At 33.1% G+C, this 19,127-nt stretch overlaps 1 protein-coding gene across 1 annotated transcript; it reads left to right on the top strand.

Annotated features, from left to right (window-relative positions):
- Nucleotides 1-872: 872 nt before the first annotated feature.
- LOC126702929 (uncharacterized) lies at nt 873-2,109 on the top strand. The gene has a single exon (XM_050401796.1). It carries the CDS (start codon nt 1,003-1,005, stop codon nt 2,020-2,022), a length of 1,020 nt encoding a protein of 339 aa, XP_050257753.1. The 5' UTR covers nt 873-1,002; the 3' UTR covers nt 2,023-2,109.
- The last annotated feature ends 17,018 nt before the right edge of the window (nt 2,110-19,127 follow it).

Below are 19,127 nucleotides of genomic sequence, written 5' to 3'. Positions count from 1 at the left end.
AATGCTCTAACGTGCAAGTTGCCCTCATGCTCATAGTCTGTTTGAAGCACAACCATTCATGCCCTCTACAGTCTACACCAATACTAAGTTTGGCAAAAAGAAAGGAAATGGACTCTACTTAGTTATGATTCTTTTAAGTAACAAGGTTGCTCAATCTTATTTTTTATGAGTTGATAAAAAGAAATTATTCTACCCAATTAACTCTTACAATATAATCTCAACTATAATTTAATTATTATAAGTTTAAATTTATAAAAGGGGTAAATTTTTTTGGTCATGTTGTATACCTTTCATGGATAAAGAATAAGGTAACGTTTGGATTGGGCTGAAAAACCCAGCATCTGTGTCTGGTGTTTTTTTTTTTTTTTTTTTTTTTTTTTTGTGAGACTTATGGCTACTGTTCATGCACTGTTTATGATCAGTAGCCGTAAAGTTTGACTTTTTTCACTCTTTTTTAGCAAATCAGTGCACACCGTGCACTGTTTATGGATCCACAAATTTCACTTTTCAACAATTTGTTCATTAAAAATGGGTCTCATGATACTATTCACATATTTAAAAATTATTTTGCTACAGTATTTTTCAGTTTTCGACTATATCCAAACGGACCTTAAATGAATAAAATAACTCATAGTCAAGTCTGAATTTATTCAATAAGAAAATGAACTAAACTTGAATATATAGTCTAATATGGATAAAGAATAAATTAATAAAATAACTCATAATTAAGTCCGAATTTGTTCAATAAGAATATGAACCTAAAGTTGAACCAGGCATATGCATGTATAGTCTAATTTGGTGTTGAATTCAAACTCAACTCATACTCAATGTAAAATTAGGCATATGTATCATTTCTTTCGTATAAGACTCCACAACCTACATATTATGAGATATATATTAATGAATTATGCTTGTCATATGTTGGGTTTGTGAAGTTTTTTTGTTGGGTTTGTGAAGTTGGTCTCAATTCTCAAATACTCCCAATGCCTGTATAAATAGTCAATGACCACACCAAAGTATTCATACTCAACTCCGAGGACAGCGCAAATGTCACTCCAACAACTCCGCCAAATCTCAGTTACTTCACACCATTTCCAAATCCAACCGTTAATCCCCTACCCAATTCAAATCTCAACCCCTCCAAAAACCCCATTCCTTACAACAACTCTCTCACACAAACCAACCCACTCTTCTTCTTCTTCTTCCACCAAAACCCAAGACAATGGCATTCCCATTGAAGACGTCAAAATCCTCGTAAAATTCAAGTCCAGGCACAACTTCATTCGTGTCCTCCAAGTTTCCAGAAAAGCCGACCACCCTTTTGCTGATTCAAGGTTGCTCCTTCTAGACACTCCTGGAAACATTCACAGCATCTCTTTCCGATTCAAATCTTTCACAGACACTTACTTTGATGTCTTTGCCACCTTACCTCCTATACTACCACCAGGACCCGTCGCAATTCTCGGGTTTGGAGCGGGTTCTGCAGCCCGTTTATGCCTTGAGTTGTACCCGGAATTGGTTATTCATGGTTGGGAGCTTGACCCATCTGTGATTGCAGTTGGGAGAGAGTATTTTGGCCTTGAAAGGCTGGAGAAACAATACCCAGATAGGCTTTTTATTTACATTGGAAATGCTTTGAAAGCTAGTGTTCGAGACGGGTTTTCGGGGATCTTTGTTGATTTGTTTAGTCAAGGTAGTTTGATACCTGAGCTTCAGGATCCAAATACTTGGGAAGTGCTCAAGAGGTGTTTGAGGAAAGGTGGGAGAGTGATGGTTAATGTTGGGGGTAGTTGTGTGGAGGCTGAGGATAAAGGGAGAGATGGGAAGGTAGTTATGGAGGAATCTTTGAAGGCGATGAGACGGGTTTTTGGCAAAAATTTATTTGTTTTGAGTCTTGGGAATCGGAAGGAGGATAGCTCGATTGCTCTTACTGGTGATTTGCCGGATCTTGAGGCGTGGAAGAAGGCGCTTCCTGGTTCATTGAGGTGTTATGTTGATATGTGGACTCAATTTTGTGTTTAATATGGTATGTTCGTGTTTGTCTATGTAGACAAACTTGTGGAATTGTTTATTGAAGGCTTTGTTAATGAAATTTTTTTGCGCTTGTTATGTTTGTGTTGATGCCTGTTTGAAACCAGCACTTAGTTATGGACCTTCCTTGTTCAGTTTGTTTTACTGAGAAATTACTGCAAGCTGCTTTGATGAAGTGTCTATAGGAAAATGGAAAATATAGGGAAATTAAGGTTAATCATGTAGTTGAAGTATGAAACATTGGGATTATATTGGACTGTAATAGCAATTATGCGTGGTAGACTAAGGGTATTGGGATGCAAGATGCTAAAATTCAGTTTTACCAAATACTGAATTGCCTGCTAGAGCTTTCAGATTTATTCAGATCAAGCCTTTTCTTTCTTTCTTTCTTTCTTTTTTTGTTTTTGTTTTTAAATGTTAACTTTAAGACTTTAAGGAGGAATAACACTTGAGTCTAAAAAAATCTTATTGCAGCATTTGGAAGGTGACTACATAGCTATTGAACTAATATTGTTTTGGTGGCTATGGCAAAGTTGGTTTCAAATTCCAAATTTACATCCTTAAGTGAAATGTAAACATCTCAGGTTATATCTTTCTCATTGGAAGTTCAGGTGCTTTTTAAGTGTATGAACAAAACCCTTTCAATCTGGTATCCAAGTGTGTAATGTTATTAAATAGTCTCTTGAGTCTTGGTAGAAAACTGTAAGGTGAAGATAGTTTTGTACGACATATGCAATGGATTTATAACAAGGAATGGTCATTATTTGAACATTCCTTGTTATTCACCATTTGTCATATTACAGACTAGATTCACTGGAACATATCTTTGTGGGGGCTATTTTGTGCTTGCGTCTATATCTTGGCTAGTTGTATCCAACTTAGGCCCTTCTTTTGGGTTTGGGTCGGGGGTGATTGTGGTGTTTGGAGTCCAAAGTAGTCCAATCAACATATACTGGATAACTGCAGTTTCCTTCCCATGTGAACCTTTATTCCCTCATTATTTCCATTTATTACACTTCTCTCCCCCTCTAAAATGTCGTTCATTTTCATAGCTTAAGCTTCGGCTCAGTTGGGAGGTCCCCAGGTTTGATTGCTTTGTTTGACTTCAAAGGGGTTCCAGAAAACTTAATGACATCTGGAACCAAATTCAGAGGAAAACTTGTCTTCTTCTTCTTCTTCTTCCTTTTTTTTTTTTTTTGGATGAATTGGGGAAACTTCAATTTGATTCATTGATTGGCTGCTCACATATAGTGAATGCCTCTTGCTTGTTTTTGAATCTGTTGTTTACACAGGCAGCTTGATTGTGGAGATGTACTTGAAAACTAAGTACTTAGATTGACTATGTGGAGTTTTTATAGCAATTATGCACTAGTGTACCAAACACCAAGTGTAAATTTAAATTAAAAAGAATGCTGGTTCGTCATCTTTGCCTGATGATTTGATTGCATAAAATTCCACACTTGTTTCTTGGTCATATTGTAAGAGAAAAAATTCTTGAGTTGCCAAGGAATAGTTTGACTTCAGTATATGTGCACCAGCTGTATAGATTGTCACATTCAGAAGGAATGTATTTGTACCAAAGTTGCTAGGCCAAAATTTTTTGCCAGATTGCAGTAATAACCCCCACCTTTTAATGTTTTATTTCCATCCAATATTATTATGAATAGATGAAGAGGTCATGGTAAGCATTTACAGTATGTTTAAAAGCAACGGATGCATGTATTAAGAGGGATTGGAATAGATTCGAATGGATTGAGGTGTTCCCCTTCCAAAATATTTGGGAGTTTATTATTTAAGAAATATAAAAAATAAGAAATATGTAAATTTACTATTTAGGTTTCTACCCTTTCACTAAGGGTCAGCATATAGGTATATTTGGTGTAACTCTTTGTCAATGTCCACCATTAAATAACGTTTTATAGGATTAATGTTTTGAAAATCATACAATTGGATTACACGATCTCTTTTATGTTAGCCATTCATGTTAAATTAACATGCATGCCAAATTTTGTATTAATCGGATGTTATTTACCAATCAATACTAGTAAGAAAGTGATTTCTATTCTCATGGATGTGTATGGGAACATATAGGTAATATGAGGGAGCATTATATTCCATCACCATTTCATCTTCCAAATTGAGGAACAGTAGGGTCCAGCATTCCATTGCTCCTAAATGGAGTGTTAAGGTGGCTATACTATTGATGCACTGACTTTTTTTGCATTTTAGTTTCAAAGTGTTAGGTTGCCTACCTTCTCCTACGCCGACTCTTTTTTGTCTTAGTTGCAAGCGTTTTGGTGCCTACCCTACTTTGGTTGCAGATTCTCATAGTGAAAGCAAAGTGAAAGCAGGTTGCTAAGTGGTAACAGTATAAATTAGGCCAGTTTTTGTTTTTTTTTTTTTTCCTTGAAGTACGGATTTTTAAAGTTGTACTTTTTCTTAGGTACAACTTAGTTAAACTCAGCTTATTCTCATTTCACCAAAATAAGTTATACCAAACACACATCACTGTCTAGAGTCTTAATTTTTCACAACAAAGGTGAACTGACTGGCTTCAAGAAGTTATTGTTTTTAGCCTTCCATCATGAGTAGTTTTCCAGCAAAGTTGATGGTAGCAATGGTGGCAGTATTGCTTCTCGTGTGTGATTATTCAGCAACTTCTGCATCTGTCCCTCGTGGTAATTATAATTTTTCTTTGCTATCACATTTAGTATGAATTGGAATTTCCTCATGCAATGGTAGACAGCTTCACATATTTTATAATTAAATATCAAGGTCCTTGAGACTTGGATTTGGCTGAAATTTTAAAGCTTTTGTGTCTCTCTCATTTACCTTATCTATCGAATTGCAGGATCTGAAAGGGTAATGCACTAATTTTACTTTCGTAATTTGTGATCTAAAAAATGATTGTCCAAATTGTATTAGAATAATGATTATGTGATTAAATTCATTCATTCCTATTAACAACACAACATAACAGATGGGTATATCAAAGTCATATTTTTAAATTTGTAATTCATTAGAGTCAATATAAGCAAAGTGTTACCCTATATAAAATTTTGGCTAAAATGCAAAACACACCCTTGAAATTTAGGAATTTTTGAATTTTACACTTTGAAGTTTCAAAGCTGGATTTTACGCCTTGAAGTTGTATTCCATTTGCATCAATAGCACATCTGTCCATATTTCCCGTTAAGTGCCACATATGCTTGTCATGTGTATTTGTTCATCCAATAAAATGATGGTATGTGGCATAATGAAAATAACGTGGCATCATTTTATTTGATGAACAAATACATTTGGTTCCATTCGGTCCACATCGGTCCACTTTGGACTTATTCGGTCCTCTTAGGTTCTATTCGGTCTATTTGGTTTTATTCAGTCCATTCTGTCCACTTTGGTCCTATTCGGTCCATCCGGTCATATTCAGTCCAATTTGGTCCTATTTGATCTACTTTGGTCTTATTCGGTCCATTTCGGCCCATTCAGTTTTATTCAGTCCATTATGTCCACTTTAGTCCTATTCGGTCTTTTTCAGTCCATTCTGTCCACTTTGGCCCTATTAGGTATATTCGGTCTTATTCGGTTCACTTTGGTTCTACTTGGTCCACTTCGGTTTATTTGTTTCTCTTCAGTCCACCTCGGTCCATTTGGTCCAATTCGGTCCATTTGTAACTGGTTTCTATTTCTCTGTTTCTCAAGCCTATAAAAAGAGATTGTAAAGATTATTCAATCATAATGTGAGTTTCAGTTTTCACTCTCAATTTTCCAATTCATTCCTAGTTAAATTGGATGCTAGAGTATAGTACTGATGTTTATATATACGGGCAGCTTGATTATGGAGATGTACTTTGACATCTAAGTGCTTAGGTTCGCTAGAGTTTTTTTTTTTTTTTTTTTTTTTTTTTTTTTTTTTTTGTGGTAGATTATGCATTGGTGTACCAAACACCCAGTCTAAATTTAAATATAAAAGAATGCTGGTCCCTCATATCTTTGCACGATGGTTTTGATTGCATGAAAATTCCAAACGCTTATTTCTTGGTCATATTTTAAGTTAAAAATTCCATTCCATTCCATTCATTTCCTTTATTTGGTAAATGGTATCAAGCACATGAGACATTTGTCTCGCTAATATGTGGGTTTCACACTAAGAATTTTGCCTTAATTTGACGAATTTCTCATCCAAATTGGTTTCATATCCTATTTTAGAGAGACGGATAAAAATGCTTTTAATCCGATTAAGCCTATGTGAAATTACAGTACAATATTACAGCCAGTCTTCTTTACCGTATATATTGGTTGAAGAGTCTTACAGTCAAAGCCGGTCCCTTGTTGACTTGGACCAACACCAAGACTTTTTGAGCAGTAATGCTAAAAAACTTGGATTTATAGAAGCTATGTTGAATTAATTTAATGAGGTTTAATAGTTTTCCAAGTTCCATATCAAGTTCCTTTTAATCTTGGATTATTTCTAACCCACTATGATCTATTTCTTTGGCCTAAAAGGTGTTGGGAAGAGTTCATTGCTTGCATCTGTCCGCAATGATGCTTCAATGAAGACACTTCCAATAGAAGAAGGCAGCTCTAAAGGTTTGAACGTTAAAAGTAAGAAAATAGTTTTCTCCAAGAGGCTACGAGAGTTTCAATCGCCACCACCAGCTCGCCCAGTAAACTCTGGACCAAGTCCAGGGATTGGTTTATAGATGCAGTAATTTTGGTGCAATACATTAAGTTCCTCAATTGAACTCAAATATTTTGTTGTTTTGAATTTAATTATTTTTAGAAGAAAAAAAAATACCATTTATATTATATTGATCGATACAACTAAATGTTTGAATTAAATTGAAGAATCTAATATACAGTACTTATCTACGCATCTTCCATAATATATATCCTTCTGACAGTTGCATGCATCATGCATGCCCAAAAGGAAAATCATGTTCAAACTGGGCGCCTTGTCAACAAGCCCATTTCCGTTTTAATTTTCCTCCTCCTTTGGAAGTGATTGTGCTAAAATATTAATAATCCAATTTCATTTTGAATCTATGTAAAAACTAGGTTATTAAGTGACTTTCTCAACTGTGGATTCACTTTGCCTTGGTGATTAAGAGATTTTTTATTTGGCCCAGGGAATGTTTCTTGGACATTAGGAGCTGCATTGGTTGAAGGAGAACAATTATTATTCAGAACTACCAAAACTGAGACTAGTATTCCTACCTTAAAGAATATGGGGATCGTGTCCTCTCTCTTGTTTTACTTCTAATTCTTCTATTTATCATTTATCGCTGCCAAATCAAGCTGCCTATGCCAATGTGTTCATTGTTTTATTGCTCTTCTACAGCCACAATTCATTTATTCTTTTAGGATGGATTTGTTAGCAAATATTCTGATTATATATAGAACCCAGTTTTGTTGTGTGGGTTGGATAAACTAGTTGGCAAGCAAATTCAGCATTGGAAATTGGCCAAATTTCTGAACCTGGCTGGAGCTCACTTTTAGATCTAATTTTAGAAGTTGGTATCTGGTTCTTATTCCCTAGCTTGTTCAAGATACTATGTTAATCTTGCAGTTCTTATTCCCAAACTTGTTTACAATAAAAAATGTATACTTAATATACGTGTAAGTCCTGAGAATTTTACTTAAAACTGCTCCTGTCTCACCAGATAACCATACTAATGAACTGCTATGGATAGGAAAAAAAAAAAAAAAAAAACTTTTGTCACGGGGTACACTGCAATGTCTGTAACACATGCATGGGCGCTGACACTTGCACAGTAGTGCTATGTGAATGTGATACTTGTTAAGCTAGAGGCATTATTTAGACTTGGCTTAGAAGTAAGATCTAGGTACCAGTGAAAAACATGAAGGAACTAACTACACTCGAGATTTGAGTTTTATGTGCACCTCTGTTATATTTTATTGAATTTTGTTTGATTTGTCCATTCTAATGACTTAATGTCTTCAAGGGTGATGATATGATTGTTGCTAAAACTAAAAGTATGTTATCATGATATCTAAGTTAGGATTCATGTATGTTTTAAATCTTTGACTCAAAGATATGCTCTATGATATTTTGTTGTGAGGGTGATCATTGAAGCTTAATTTTGTCATTTGTAGGTGTGTCCAATTTGTGCAATAGGGTGGAAGGTTTTTTTTTTTTTTTTTTTTTTGTTTTGTTTTTTGTTTTTTGTTTTTTGTTTTTGTTTTTTTGTTTTTTGTTTTTTTTTTTTTGTTTTTTTTTTTTTGTTTTTTAAAGATTTTTAACCTATGTTGTCCGCTCCTAATGATAGTTCTTTATCATTAGACTTAGACACCAATCAGTTTTTGGTGTAGATGATAATTGAACTCTAGATATCTTATTCAATCATTAGGAACTTTATTAGCTGAGCCAACTGGAACCTACCAAAGGTAGAGTTGGGGTAGAGTTGATAGTGTGTGCACTTAACTTTACAACATTAGACAAATAAATATTTTTATGACTAAAATGCAAAAGTCACCCTCTATGTTTCACCAAAATTCATTTCAGTCATCTAACTTTGTTTTTGTTCATTTCAGTCTTCTAACTTTCAAGTTTATTTAATTAAGGTTTTTCCATCAACTTTTGTTATATGTTGTGGTTAATTTTCAAAATTTTTAAATTAAAAAAAAATTAATTAATCACTGAAAAGTATTTTCCAATTTTTTTTTTCAAAAAAATTTAACAAAAGTTGACAAAAATACCTTAATTAAATAAATCTGAAACTTAGAAGATTGAAATGAATTTTGAAAAAACCTAAAAGATAGGTTTTGCATTTTAGCATATCTTTATTTAAGCTGTCTTTTGGAATGTACTTTTTTAAAATAATTATCTTACATGGGCCTGAGGGGATTCTACTGTCAGTACTTTGGGCCACCTGCTAGCATGCACTTGCCACTAGTTTAGGAGGTCAAAAGGTTAGGTGGCTGGGGTGTGGTTGGGGCTAAGGTGTTGTGTGATTTGAGTAAATAATTTAATACGTAGTGTGTGTTTGGCAAAAATGATTTTTGCCAACTTATTTTACTATTTAGTTTATTTTTGCTACTATTCATAGTCCTACTGCACTTTTTGGTACTATTTATGGGTTTCACTATACTATTTCAGCTAATTTTTACCTTTATCTACAGGAGAGGTGCTAAGTCCATAACATTTTTACAACAAATTGTTAGGTTCTAAAAGTTTAGAACAATTGGCAAATTGTGAGCATAAACTTGTCTAGATATAGATCTTAAAGTCTATGGGTATTATTAGATAATGCTCAAAATGATTCAAGTCAAGATTCAAGAACAAGTAAGCTACAGAAAAAAGAATTCAGAATTTGCCTGGTTCAACCAATCGAGAAATAGGCTCAATTGATCGAAATACAGGTCTGCAAAATTTTAAGTTCGGCCCAACAGCAGTTTAAGCCCAAAAAGGATTAGGGTTTCAAATCTACTTCTTCTAGTATAAAAATGAAACCCTAGACACATTTTATTATGACTTTAGAGGTGCTCTTATGAGATCTAAAAGGTTCTGTGCCTTCCTCTATCAAAGTCACTACCAGATATCACTCTCATATCTTTAGAACCGATAGATCTGAAGTTGTTGTATCAAGATCAACAATAGTTGAAGATCTAAACCTTCAAGGGTGGTCTTGGAGTCACAAGGAGGAGATTTTGTGTTGCTAAACCTTTGAGTGAGATTTCAAAGTCACAAGTGTGGGTGCTTGTATTGCAAATGTCAAAGAAAGAAGTAGTCTGTAGACTCAGAGTTATCATGGGGTCGTGGTAGTAAGTTTTACGTGTGGTAGTAATAGGATGTTAGTGGTCTAAGTCTTATTGTAAATTTTAATTCTTTCTAGTGGATTTGCTTTTTGCCTTAAGGATAGTTAGGTCAAATCCTCTCCAGGTTTTTTACCGGTTTGGTTTTTCTTGATTATCATATCGTTTTGTTATTTACTTTTCCGCTGCTTTGCATGATATGATTGTTTTGTTTTAACTTAGATCTGAATAATAAACCTAAGTATTCATTTGGTTAATTAATTAGGTTAAACAATCTAGTTTACAGGGATCTAAAAACCTAACACAAATTATAGATAGTTAGTTGTTATTGGTTCAAATTTGAACCTAACACTAAGATTACTTTTTTGCCCTAACAATAACAACAAGTAACAATCTGCCATCTAAGATTTGTTATAAAAAATGTTGTGGATATATCATTTTTCTTATCTACAGTATTTTTAGTAAAACGTTTTCAATTTTAACAGAATAAACAAATCCCAAACAAAAGCAACAACACTACGTTCGGAATCATCTAGTATATTTGATTAATTTGCTTTTGAAATGGTCTGAGAGTACCCATGATTTGATCTTGTCCTGCCCCGTTGCTATCGAATTAACATTTTCATATTTAATATTGGAAATGAATTATTAGAATTAATTTTAGTAAAGAGAAAGAAAATGCATATACAAGAATAACCCGAAACAAACTGCATATATGCATGTGAAACTACTGATCAGTGACGAATTGAGCCTATTCTTTTGCATCATTAATTCATTACCATTACATTACAACTGGATACAAAGTAATTACTAGGATTAAAATAGAATTACTCAAGAATTGCATGACCTCTTCGTATATAAAAGTCATAGATAAATATAGCTTGCAAACCAGACTCCAAGCAAGCACCTTCATTAAGAGGATGTTTTCTTTTCTTTCGTTCATGTTATCTTCTTCTTCCTCTTCTTCCTCTTCTATCATGTTTTTCCTGTTGCTCCTAATCACTCCATTTCTTCACATTCACCCAACAGTACAGCCATCCCCATGTTCAGCCCCACTCAAACCACAACCATTGTGGCACCAAAAGCTAGCCGTGGCTTCAGGGTTCCACTGTACCACATAGCTATGCTTTACAAAGAGGAATTCAACCTTAGTAAGGCCAGTAGTTCCATCTATGATGATCAAAGGACAACTTTCACCACCGGTCTCTACAACAAATTACAAGGTGTTTATGTGGCGTACTTCATGGTTGGTGATCCTCCTTAACTCCTAGCACTAGTGTTAGACACCGGCACTGACCTACTGTGGGTACAGTGCCAGCCATGTATAACTTGTTTTAATCAAAGCGAAAACGTTGAGTTCGATCCAAAAAAGTCTTCCTCTTACATATAGAGTCCTTGCAACTCCACACTATGCAACCATGACGAAAGTTATATCTTGACTTGCGATGCTACAGTTGATGGAACTTCACAAGAGGGATTGCTTGCAGGTTCCAATATTACTATGCTGATGGTTCAATTGCTTTTGGGAAAATGATCACAGAGACCTCTTTGTGATACATGGTTGGCACTGCACCCAAAGTAGGTCATTGCTGATGTCTATCAGTAGTGCTTGGCGTTGAGGAGGATCACCAACCATGAAGAACGCCACATGAATACCGTTTAACTTGTCGTAGAGGCTGGCGGTGAACATTGTCCTTTGATCATCATAGTTAGAACTAGTGGCCTTGAATTCCTCTTTGTAAAGCATAGCTCTGTGGTACAGTGGAATATTGAAGCCACGGCTAGATTTTGGTGCCACAATGGTTGTGTTTGAGTGGGGCTGAACATGGGGATGGCTGTGTTGGGGAGAAAGTGAAGAAATGGAATGATTAATAGCGAAAGAAAAAAACATGATCGAGAAGAAGAAGATAACATGGTTAACGAAAGAAAAGAAAACAAGCTCTTAATGAAAGTGGAGTCTGGTTAGCTAGCTATATATACAGGACTTTTATATACAAGGAGTTCATGTAGTCCTTGTGTAATTCTCATTTTAGTCTTTGTTACTTTGTATCCACTTGTATTGTAATGATGCAATAGTGTGTTGGGAGTAGAAAGAGAGTAGGAAGTTCAGTTTAATGGCATGAAGTCCATCACAGTGCATTTTGGAAAGAGAGTAGGAGGTTCAGTAAATAGTACTTCATTAAAATTTTGACAGTTTAAGAAAATGGCACCATAAAATCTGAAAAAAAAAAAAAAAAACCTATTACACTCATTTTACCTTCATTATTTTATACAATATCTACGATTGATGCATTACCCTACATATTTTTAGGCCAAAAAGAAAATGTTCACATTTAAAACAATATCTACACTTGATGCATTGATATATAGTTATATACATTTTTAAAAAGCCAAAGAAAAAAATATCCACATTTAAAACTTGAATGTATGTGTGATTATCATCAAATTCTCTCTCTCTCTCTCTCTCTCTTGAATTTTTTGTAGTTTTCATATTCAAAAGAAATTCAAGACACATAAATTTTGTAATTTTTGCTAAATTAGATAATTAGAATTCCAAACACACAAAATTGAGATTTTAAAAGTATATTTACAAATCCAGCTAATATATTTTGTGCTGTTTTTAATTATTTTGAAAATATGAAACTGAAAATTTGCCATATTTATCGAGTTCACATGTATTAGGCCTTGACCAATTTCTTAAAAAGGGAACTTGCACAAATATACTCTCTTGCAATGGAGGTTGTGTGATAGTCACGGATAGTATAACAATATCTCTTTTAGGTAAAATTATTAGGTTTATTTATTTATTTTATTTTTTTTATGGATTTTCATGGAAACCACCCAAAGCTAGGTCAAGTTTTGATAAAATGTGCATTGGAGGAATTGAATAAAGTGGCAAGTCTAATGCTCAAGCCCTATAGGTTAAAAGCACCATCTCCTTGCAATTTTCGGCACGAAATGTTGTACATAATTAATTTTAAAAAAATCATAAAATTTTTAACAACTATTTGAGATGATGTAGTGTAACTAACGTATAATAAAAATCATGTTAACACTAATATAAAAATAATGTTGTACATAATTAGTTTTTGTTGCTTTCCATTATATACAGTAGGATCCGTTTGATTCTTCCTTAATCAATGCATTTGTGCACCCTTTAACAAAAGTCATTTTTAAACAATTTTGTTATGAACTCAATTTATTTCAAAATTTGTTAAATTTGTAGGTGGTAGGCAGTCACTTCAATATTGGCCTATTAATAACACCAATTTTATTTTCCACTCATCACAGCCCACAGTGTAGGTCAATAAAAAAAATATATTTTTTTTTTAAATTGTATAACTAACCATATTCTATTTTAATAATGAATAATAATTTTCTTTCAGCACAATTATAAAATAAAATTATATGCATAGACTAGAATAGGATTAATAAAAAATAAAAATAAAAGATTTGGCTTACCTCCAGTACTTTTTTAATTGGAAATCTGCTTTTATTTTAAATACACAATGGCAAGTGGTAGTGAGTTTTAATCTCTACATTTTATTTAGTAAGTGGGTGATGTGGTAGTTTCTCATTAAAACAAAAAGAGATTCCAATTAAAAAAGTATTGGAAGTAAACCAAATAAAAAAAAAAAAAAAAAATTCATGTGAGCATAGCATGTCATTTTTTAGATATATCATATAAGAATCCTTCTTATTATTAATTATTATGATGTGTGGATCCAACCTAATAGTTATGGAATTCATTCCTTGTGGGATATACGATGGTGAGATTCTATGTCCCTGCCCCTTTAAATTCTGTTCCTGGCTTTCTCAGTATCCTAGCTACACTTAAACAATTATTTAAGGAATATAAAAACAAGAAATGTGTAATTTTATTATTTAAGTTTCTACCCTTTCACTATGGGTCAGGATATAAGTATATATATATGGTGTAATTCTTTGTCAATATTTTACTATTAAATAATGTTTTATATAGGATTAACGTTTTGAAAATCATAAAGTTGGGTTTAGAGCTAGCTGAATTATGGATGAAATTGATGCAATCGCCTAAGACCCCCAAATAAAAAAAGGGCCCACTTGTATAAATATATATATATATATATATATATAATAAATTTTAATTAAGGAAATTTTTTTTTGAAGTCCTTTTATTGGCCAATAGAATGAATTAGAAATATCTCATTGTATCCTAAAATATAGAAGATTAAAAAGGAAAAGAAGGCCCCAATTGTAAAAGAAAAAAGAAACGAAAATCTTTTAATTAAGGAAAACAAAATTTTAAGTCCTTTTATTGGTCAGTAGAATGCATTAAAAATGCACAGTTATATCCTAAAATACAGAAGATTAAAAAGGGAATAAAATAGTCAAATTCGGCCCACAAAATTAAATTATAGGAGGCAGATTCATTAAATTATTCTTGAAATATGCTAAAATCAAAATTAATACCAAACAAATTCATTAATAATACAACATAAATATCTTGAAATAAGAGATTATAAATTTCTAAAACAAAAGAAAAAAAAATCTCTCAATCTTTATGTCTCTCCATCTATATTCTCACCTTTCTTTTCTTCATCTTGAATCTCTCTCTTTTTAAATTTTTTTTTTTTTTTTTAAGCTTTCTTTCTTCATTGTGAAATCAATTTGCAATAGCTTCACTACAGTGGTGTACCGTGGACAGTGTGTGTGAGAGCCGACCTTGGAGGTACCCTCTCTCTCTCTCTCTCTCTCTCTCTCCGATATTTTCATAAAGATTGAAGTCTCAAAATAATAATAATTTGCACTACACAGCTGACAGGACAGATTATTGCACTACACACTGCACATAGCAAGTATCACTGTAGCACACCACAGCCACATCCCACATGGTCCACACACTATCACTAAAGACACTAACCACCTATTGATCAGATGAGTTTTAGCATTTAAAGCTTCAAGATTTTTTGGATTTTAAATTTATTAACAAAACATTCTTAAACCCATCGAGGGGTGTTCACCAAACTGCATAAACCGCAAAAACCGCACCAAAACTGCCCGTAAAATGGCATAACCGCACCGTACCGCAAGTAATAGTGCACTGCACCGCACCACACCACATGGTGCAGTGCGGTTTGCGGTTTTATAATAAGAAAACCGCACAAACCGTACCGCACCCTCTCTATATATTAATATATTTATTTATTTTTAATATTAATATATTATTAATAGTTTAATAACCCTAGTTTTCAAAAAAAAAGTTTAATAGCCCTAGCAAGTGTTAGCTAGAAAAGCCAATCTAAAATAAAGAAAAATTAGCTCAGTAATTTAAAACTTGGCCCAAAAAAAGGGAAAAATTAGTTTTGGCCTGACTAGGAAAAGCCCAAAATTTGAAAAATATACCGATTTCAAATCGCATCTTATACATAATATCGCACATGTAACCGCAAAAATGAGATGCGGTGCGGTTATGGTTTTGGCTAAACTCTAAACAATACCACACTGCACCGCACCACACATGTGACCTCAAAAACAAGGTACGGTGCAGTTATGGTTTTAGCTAAACTGCATCGCAAAGTGCGGTGCTAAAAATGGTCCAAAACCGCACTGCACCGCACCGCGAACACCCCTAAACCCACCCATTGTATTATAAACACCTGTAAACGCATAGTCTCTTTTTATCACACCAATTGATAATTTGATGTATTTCATATCAACCCATATGTATTATATTGATACTAATTTTTTGAACTAATTAATAAATTAATTTTTTATTTGTATAGTACTGTAGGTTTAAACTTTAAAGAATAAAGTGGCCACAACATTAGAAAAGTTACAATAACCAGGTTTTGTTATTCTATACTTTAAATTTTATTTTTAGTTAAATTATAAATTTTAATTATAAATTATGTTTTATTTATTTATAAATATGTGCTCATTATAAATGTTTACTGGAAAAAAATTATCTGGATATGAAAAACTTCAAAAAAAAAAAAAAAGAAGAGAAAAATAAAAAAAACAAACTTAATCTCAAAAAGGATCAATAGATTTTAAATAAAAATATAAAAAATTCAATAAATATTATTTAATTAATATTTAAATATAAAAAGTCCTCACTTAAAATTTTCGCCTAAGACCTCCAAAGTTGTTGAGCCAGCCCTGTTTGGATTACACATTCTCTTTGTTGGTAGCCATTCATGTTAAATTAACATGCACGCCAAATTTTGCATTAATTGGATTCTAATTATTAATCAATACTAAATAGGGGTAAGAAAGTGATCTTCTTATTGATGTGTATGGGAACATATAGGTAATATGAGGGACCATTATATTCCATCACCATTTCATCCTTCAAATTGAGGAATGGTAGGGTCCAGCATTCCATTGCTCCTAAATGGAGTGTTAAGGTGGCTATACTATTGATGCACTGACTTTTTTTGCATTTTAGTTTCAAAGTGCTAAGTTGCCTACCTTCTCCTCCCCCAACTCTTTTTTGTCTTATTTGCAAGTGTTTTGGTGCCTACCCTACTTTGGTTGCAGATTCTCATAGTGAAAGCAGGTTGCTAAGTGGTAACAGTATAAATTAGGCCATTTTTTTTTAATTTCTTGAAGTACGGATTTTTTAAGTTATACTGTTTCTTAGGTATACAACTTAGCACCAAAATAAGTTATACCAGACACACATCACTGTCTAGAGTCCTAATTTTTCATAACAAAGGTGAATGGACTGGCTTCAAGAAGTTATTGTTTTCGGCCTTCCATCATGAGCAGTTTTCCAGCAAAGTTGATAGCCACAATTGTGGCAGTATTGCTTCTCGTGTGTGATTTTTCAGCAACTTCTGCATCTGTCCCTTATGGTAATTATAATTTTTCTTTGCTATCGCATTTAGTATGAATTGGAATTTCCTCATGCAATGGTAGACGTTGTACTGAATTAAAAAGCTTCACAGATTTTATAATTAAATGTCAAGGTCCTTGAGACTTGGATATGGCTGAAATTTTGCTGAAATTTTAAAGCTTTTGCGTCTCTCTCATGTACCCTTATCTATCGAATTGAAGGATCTGAAAGAGTTATGCACTAATTTTACTTTCGTAATTTGTGATCAGAAAAATGATTGTCCAAATTATATTAGAATAATGGTTAATTAAGTGATTAAATTCATTTACTCCTATTAACAACACAAGAGATTGGTAAATCAAAGTCAAAATTTTAATTTTGTAATTCATTAGAGTCAATATAAGCACAGTGCTACTCTATATAAAATTTTGGCTAAAATGAAAAATACACCCTTAAAATTTACAAGGTTGTCAGACCCGGACCGGAATTGCCGGTCCAACCCAGGTAGAAATCTGGTTTTTTAAGTGGAAGTTACCGTTCAATCATTTTAAATATAAAAATTTCCAAATAGGTGTAGGCATACAATAACCCATAGGTTATGCTCCTCTGTTTTGTCATTCCTGGATTTAATATTTTATTTATTTACAATTTAGATTATAGTTTTCCAATTTATTATATTACCCCTCTCAATCTATTATTATTTGATAATTTTATTAGAGGTTCAAGAACTATGCTTTTTACATGTGAATATACAATTTATTAATTTATGTTGAAAATGATTTTATTTTAGATAATTTTTTATTTGAAAGATTACTAAACACAATTTTTTTACACTTATTTATGTTTTATTATTTTCTATTAACCTTATAAAAATGGTGAAAATTCATTTGAAAGTTGTTAAATTTTTTTAGACATACTTTTAGTATAAATTTGTTAATGTTTGCCATTTTAATACCTTTATTTTTATTTTATTTTATTAAATTAATTATGACATCAGTTGAACCTTGGTCCGATCTTAAAAACTTTGAACCTCTCTTTTTTTCCAGTTTGTTAAATGGTCTAAGTCTAAAAACCATGAAAATTTAGAGATTTTTGAATTTTACATTTTGAAATTTTAAAATTGGATTTTATCCTTTAAAGTTATATTCCATTTGCATCAATAGCACCTATATCCATATTTATCGTTAAGTGCCACATATGCTTGTTATGTGTATTTGTTCGTCCAATAAAATGATGGCACATGGCATAATGAAAATGATGTGACATCATTTTATTTGACGAGCAAATACATCTGGTCTCATTCGGTCCACTTCGGTCTTATTCGGTCTACATTGGTCTTATTTTGTCCAATTCAGTCCACTTAGGTTCTATTCAGTCTTATCCAGTCCATTCTGTCCGCTTTGGTCTCATTCGGTCTACTATGGTCCTATTCGGTCCATTCAGTTCTATTTGGTCTATTATGTCCACTTTGGCCCTCTTCGGCCATTCTATCCGCTTTGGTCCTATTAGGTCCATTCGGTCTACTTTGATTCTATTCGGTCCACTTCGGTTTATTTGTTTCTATTCTGTCCACCTCGGTCCATTTGTAATTGGTTTTTATTTCTCTGTTTCTCAAGCCTATAAAAAGAGGTTGTAAAGATTATTCAATTATAATGTGAATTTCAATTTTTCAATTCATTCCTTGTTAAATTGGATGATAGAATATAGTGATGCCACTTGCTTTGTCTTTTAGTCTGTTGTTTATACGGGCAGCTTGATTGTGGTGATGTACATTGACATCTAAGTCTTTAATTAGGTTCACTAGAGGAGTTTGTCTTTGGTAGATTATGCATTGGTGTACCAAACACCAAGTCTAAATTTAAATAAAAAAGAATGCTGGTTCCTCATCTTTGCATGATGGATTTGATTGTATGAAAATTCCACACGCTGTATTCTTGGTCAAATTCTAAGATAAAAATTCCATTATATTCCCATAATTGAGAAACGGTATCTCATGTGCCAAGTGCATGATGCATATATCTCACTAACATGTAAGCCTATAAGCCAATGTGAAATTAGAGTGCAATATTACAGTCACTATTCTTTACCGTATAAATTGGTTGAAGAGTCTTATAGTCAAAGTGGGTCCCTTGTTGACTTAGACCAACACCAAAACTTTTTGAGCAGTAATACTAAAAATCTTGGATTTGTAGAAGCTATGTTGAATTAATTTAATTCTAAGTTGCATATCGAGGTCCTTTTAATCTTGGATTTTTTCTAACCCACTATGATCTATCTTTGGCCTAAAAGGTGTTGGGAAGAGTTCATTGCTTGAATCTGTCCGCAAAGATGGTTCAATGAAGGCACTTCCATTAGAAGAAGGCAGCTCTAAAGGTTTGAACATTAGAAGTAAGAACATAGTTTTCTACAGGAGCCTACGAGATTTTCAACCACCTCCACCTGCACGATCAGTAAACTCCGGACCAAAACCAGGGAATGGTTCTTAGGTGCAATGATTTAA

Source organism: Quercus robur, chromosome 10 (assembly GCF_932294415.1).
Source record: "Quercus robur chromosome 10, dhQueRobu3.1, whole genome shotgun sequence".
Taxonomy (NCBI): Eukaryota; Viridiplantae; Streptophyta; class Magnoliopsida; order Fagales; family Fagaceae; genus Quercus; species Quercus robur.
Note: the sequence above shows the minus strand (reverse complement) of the source record. Positions and strands in the feature narration are given on the sequence as shown.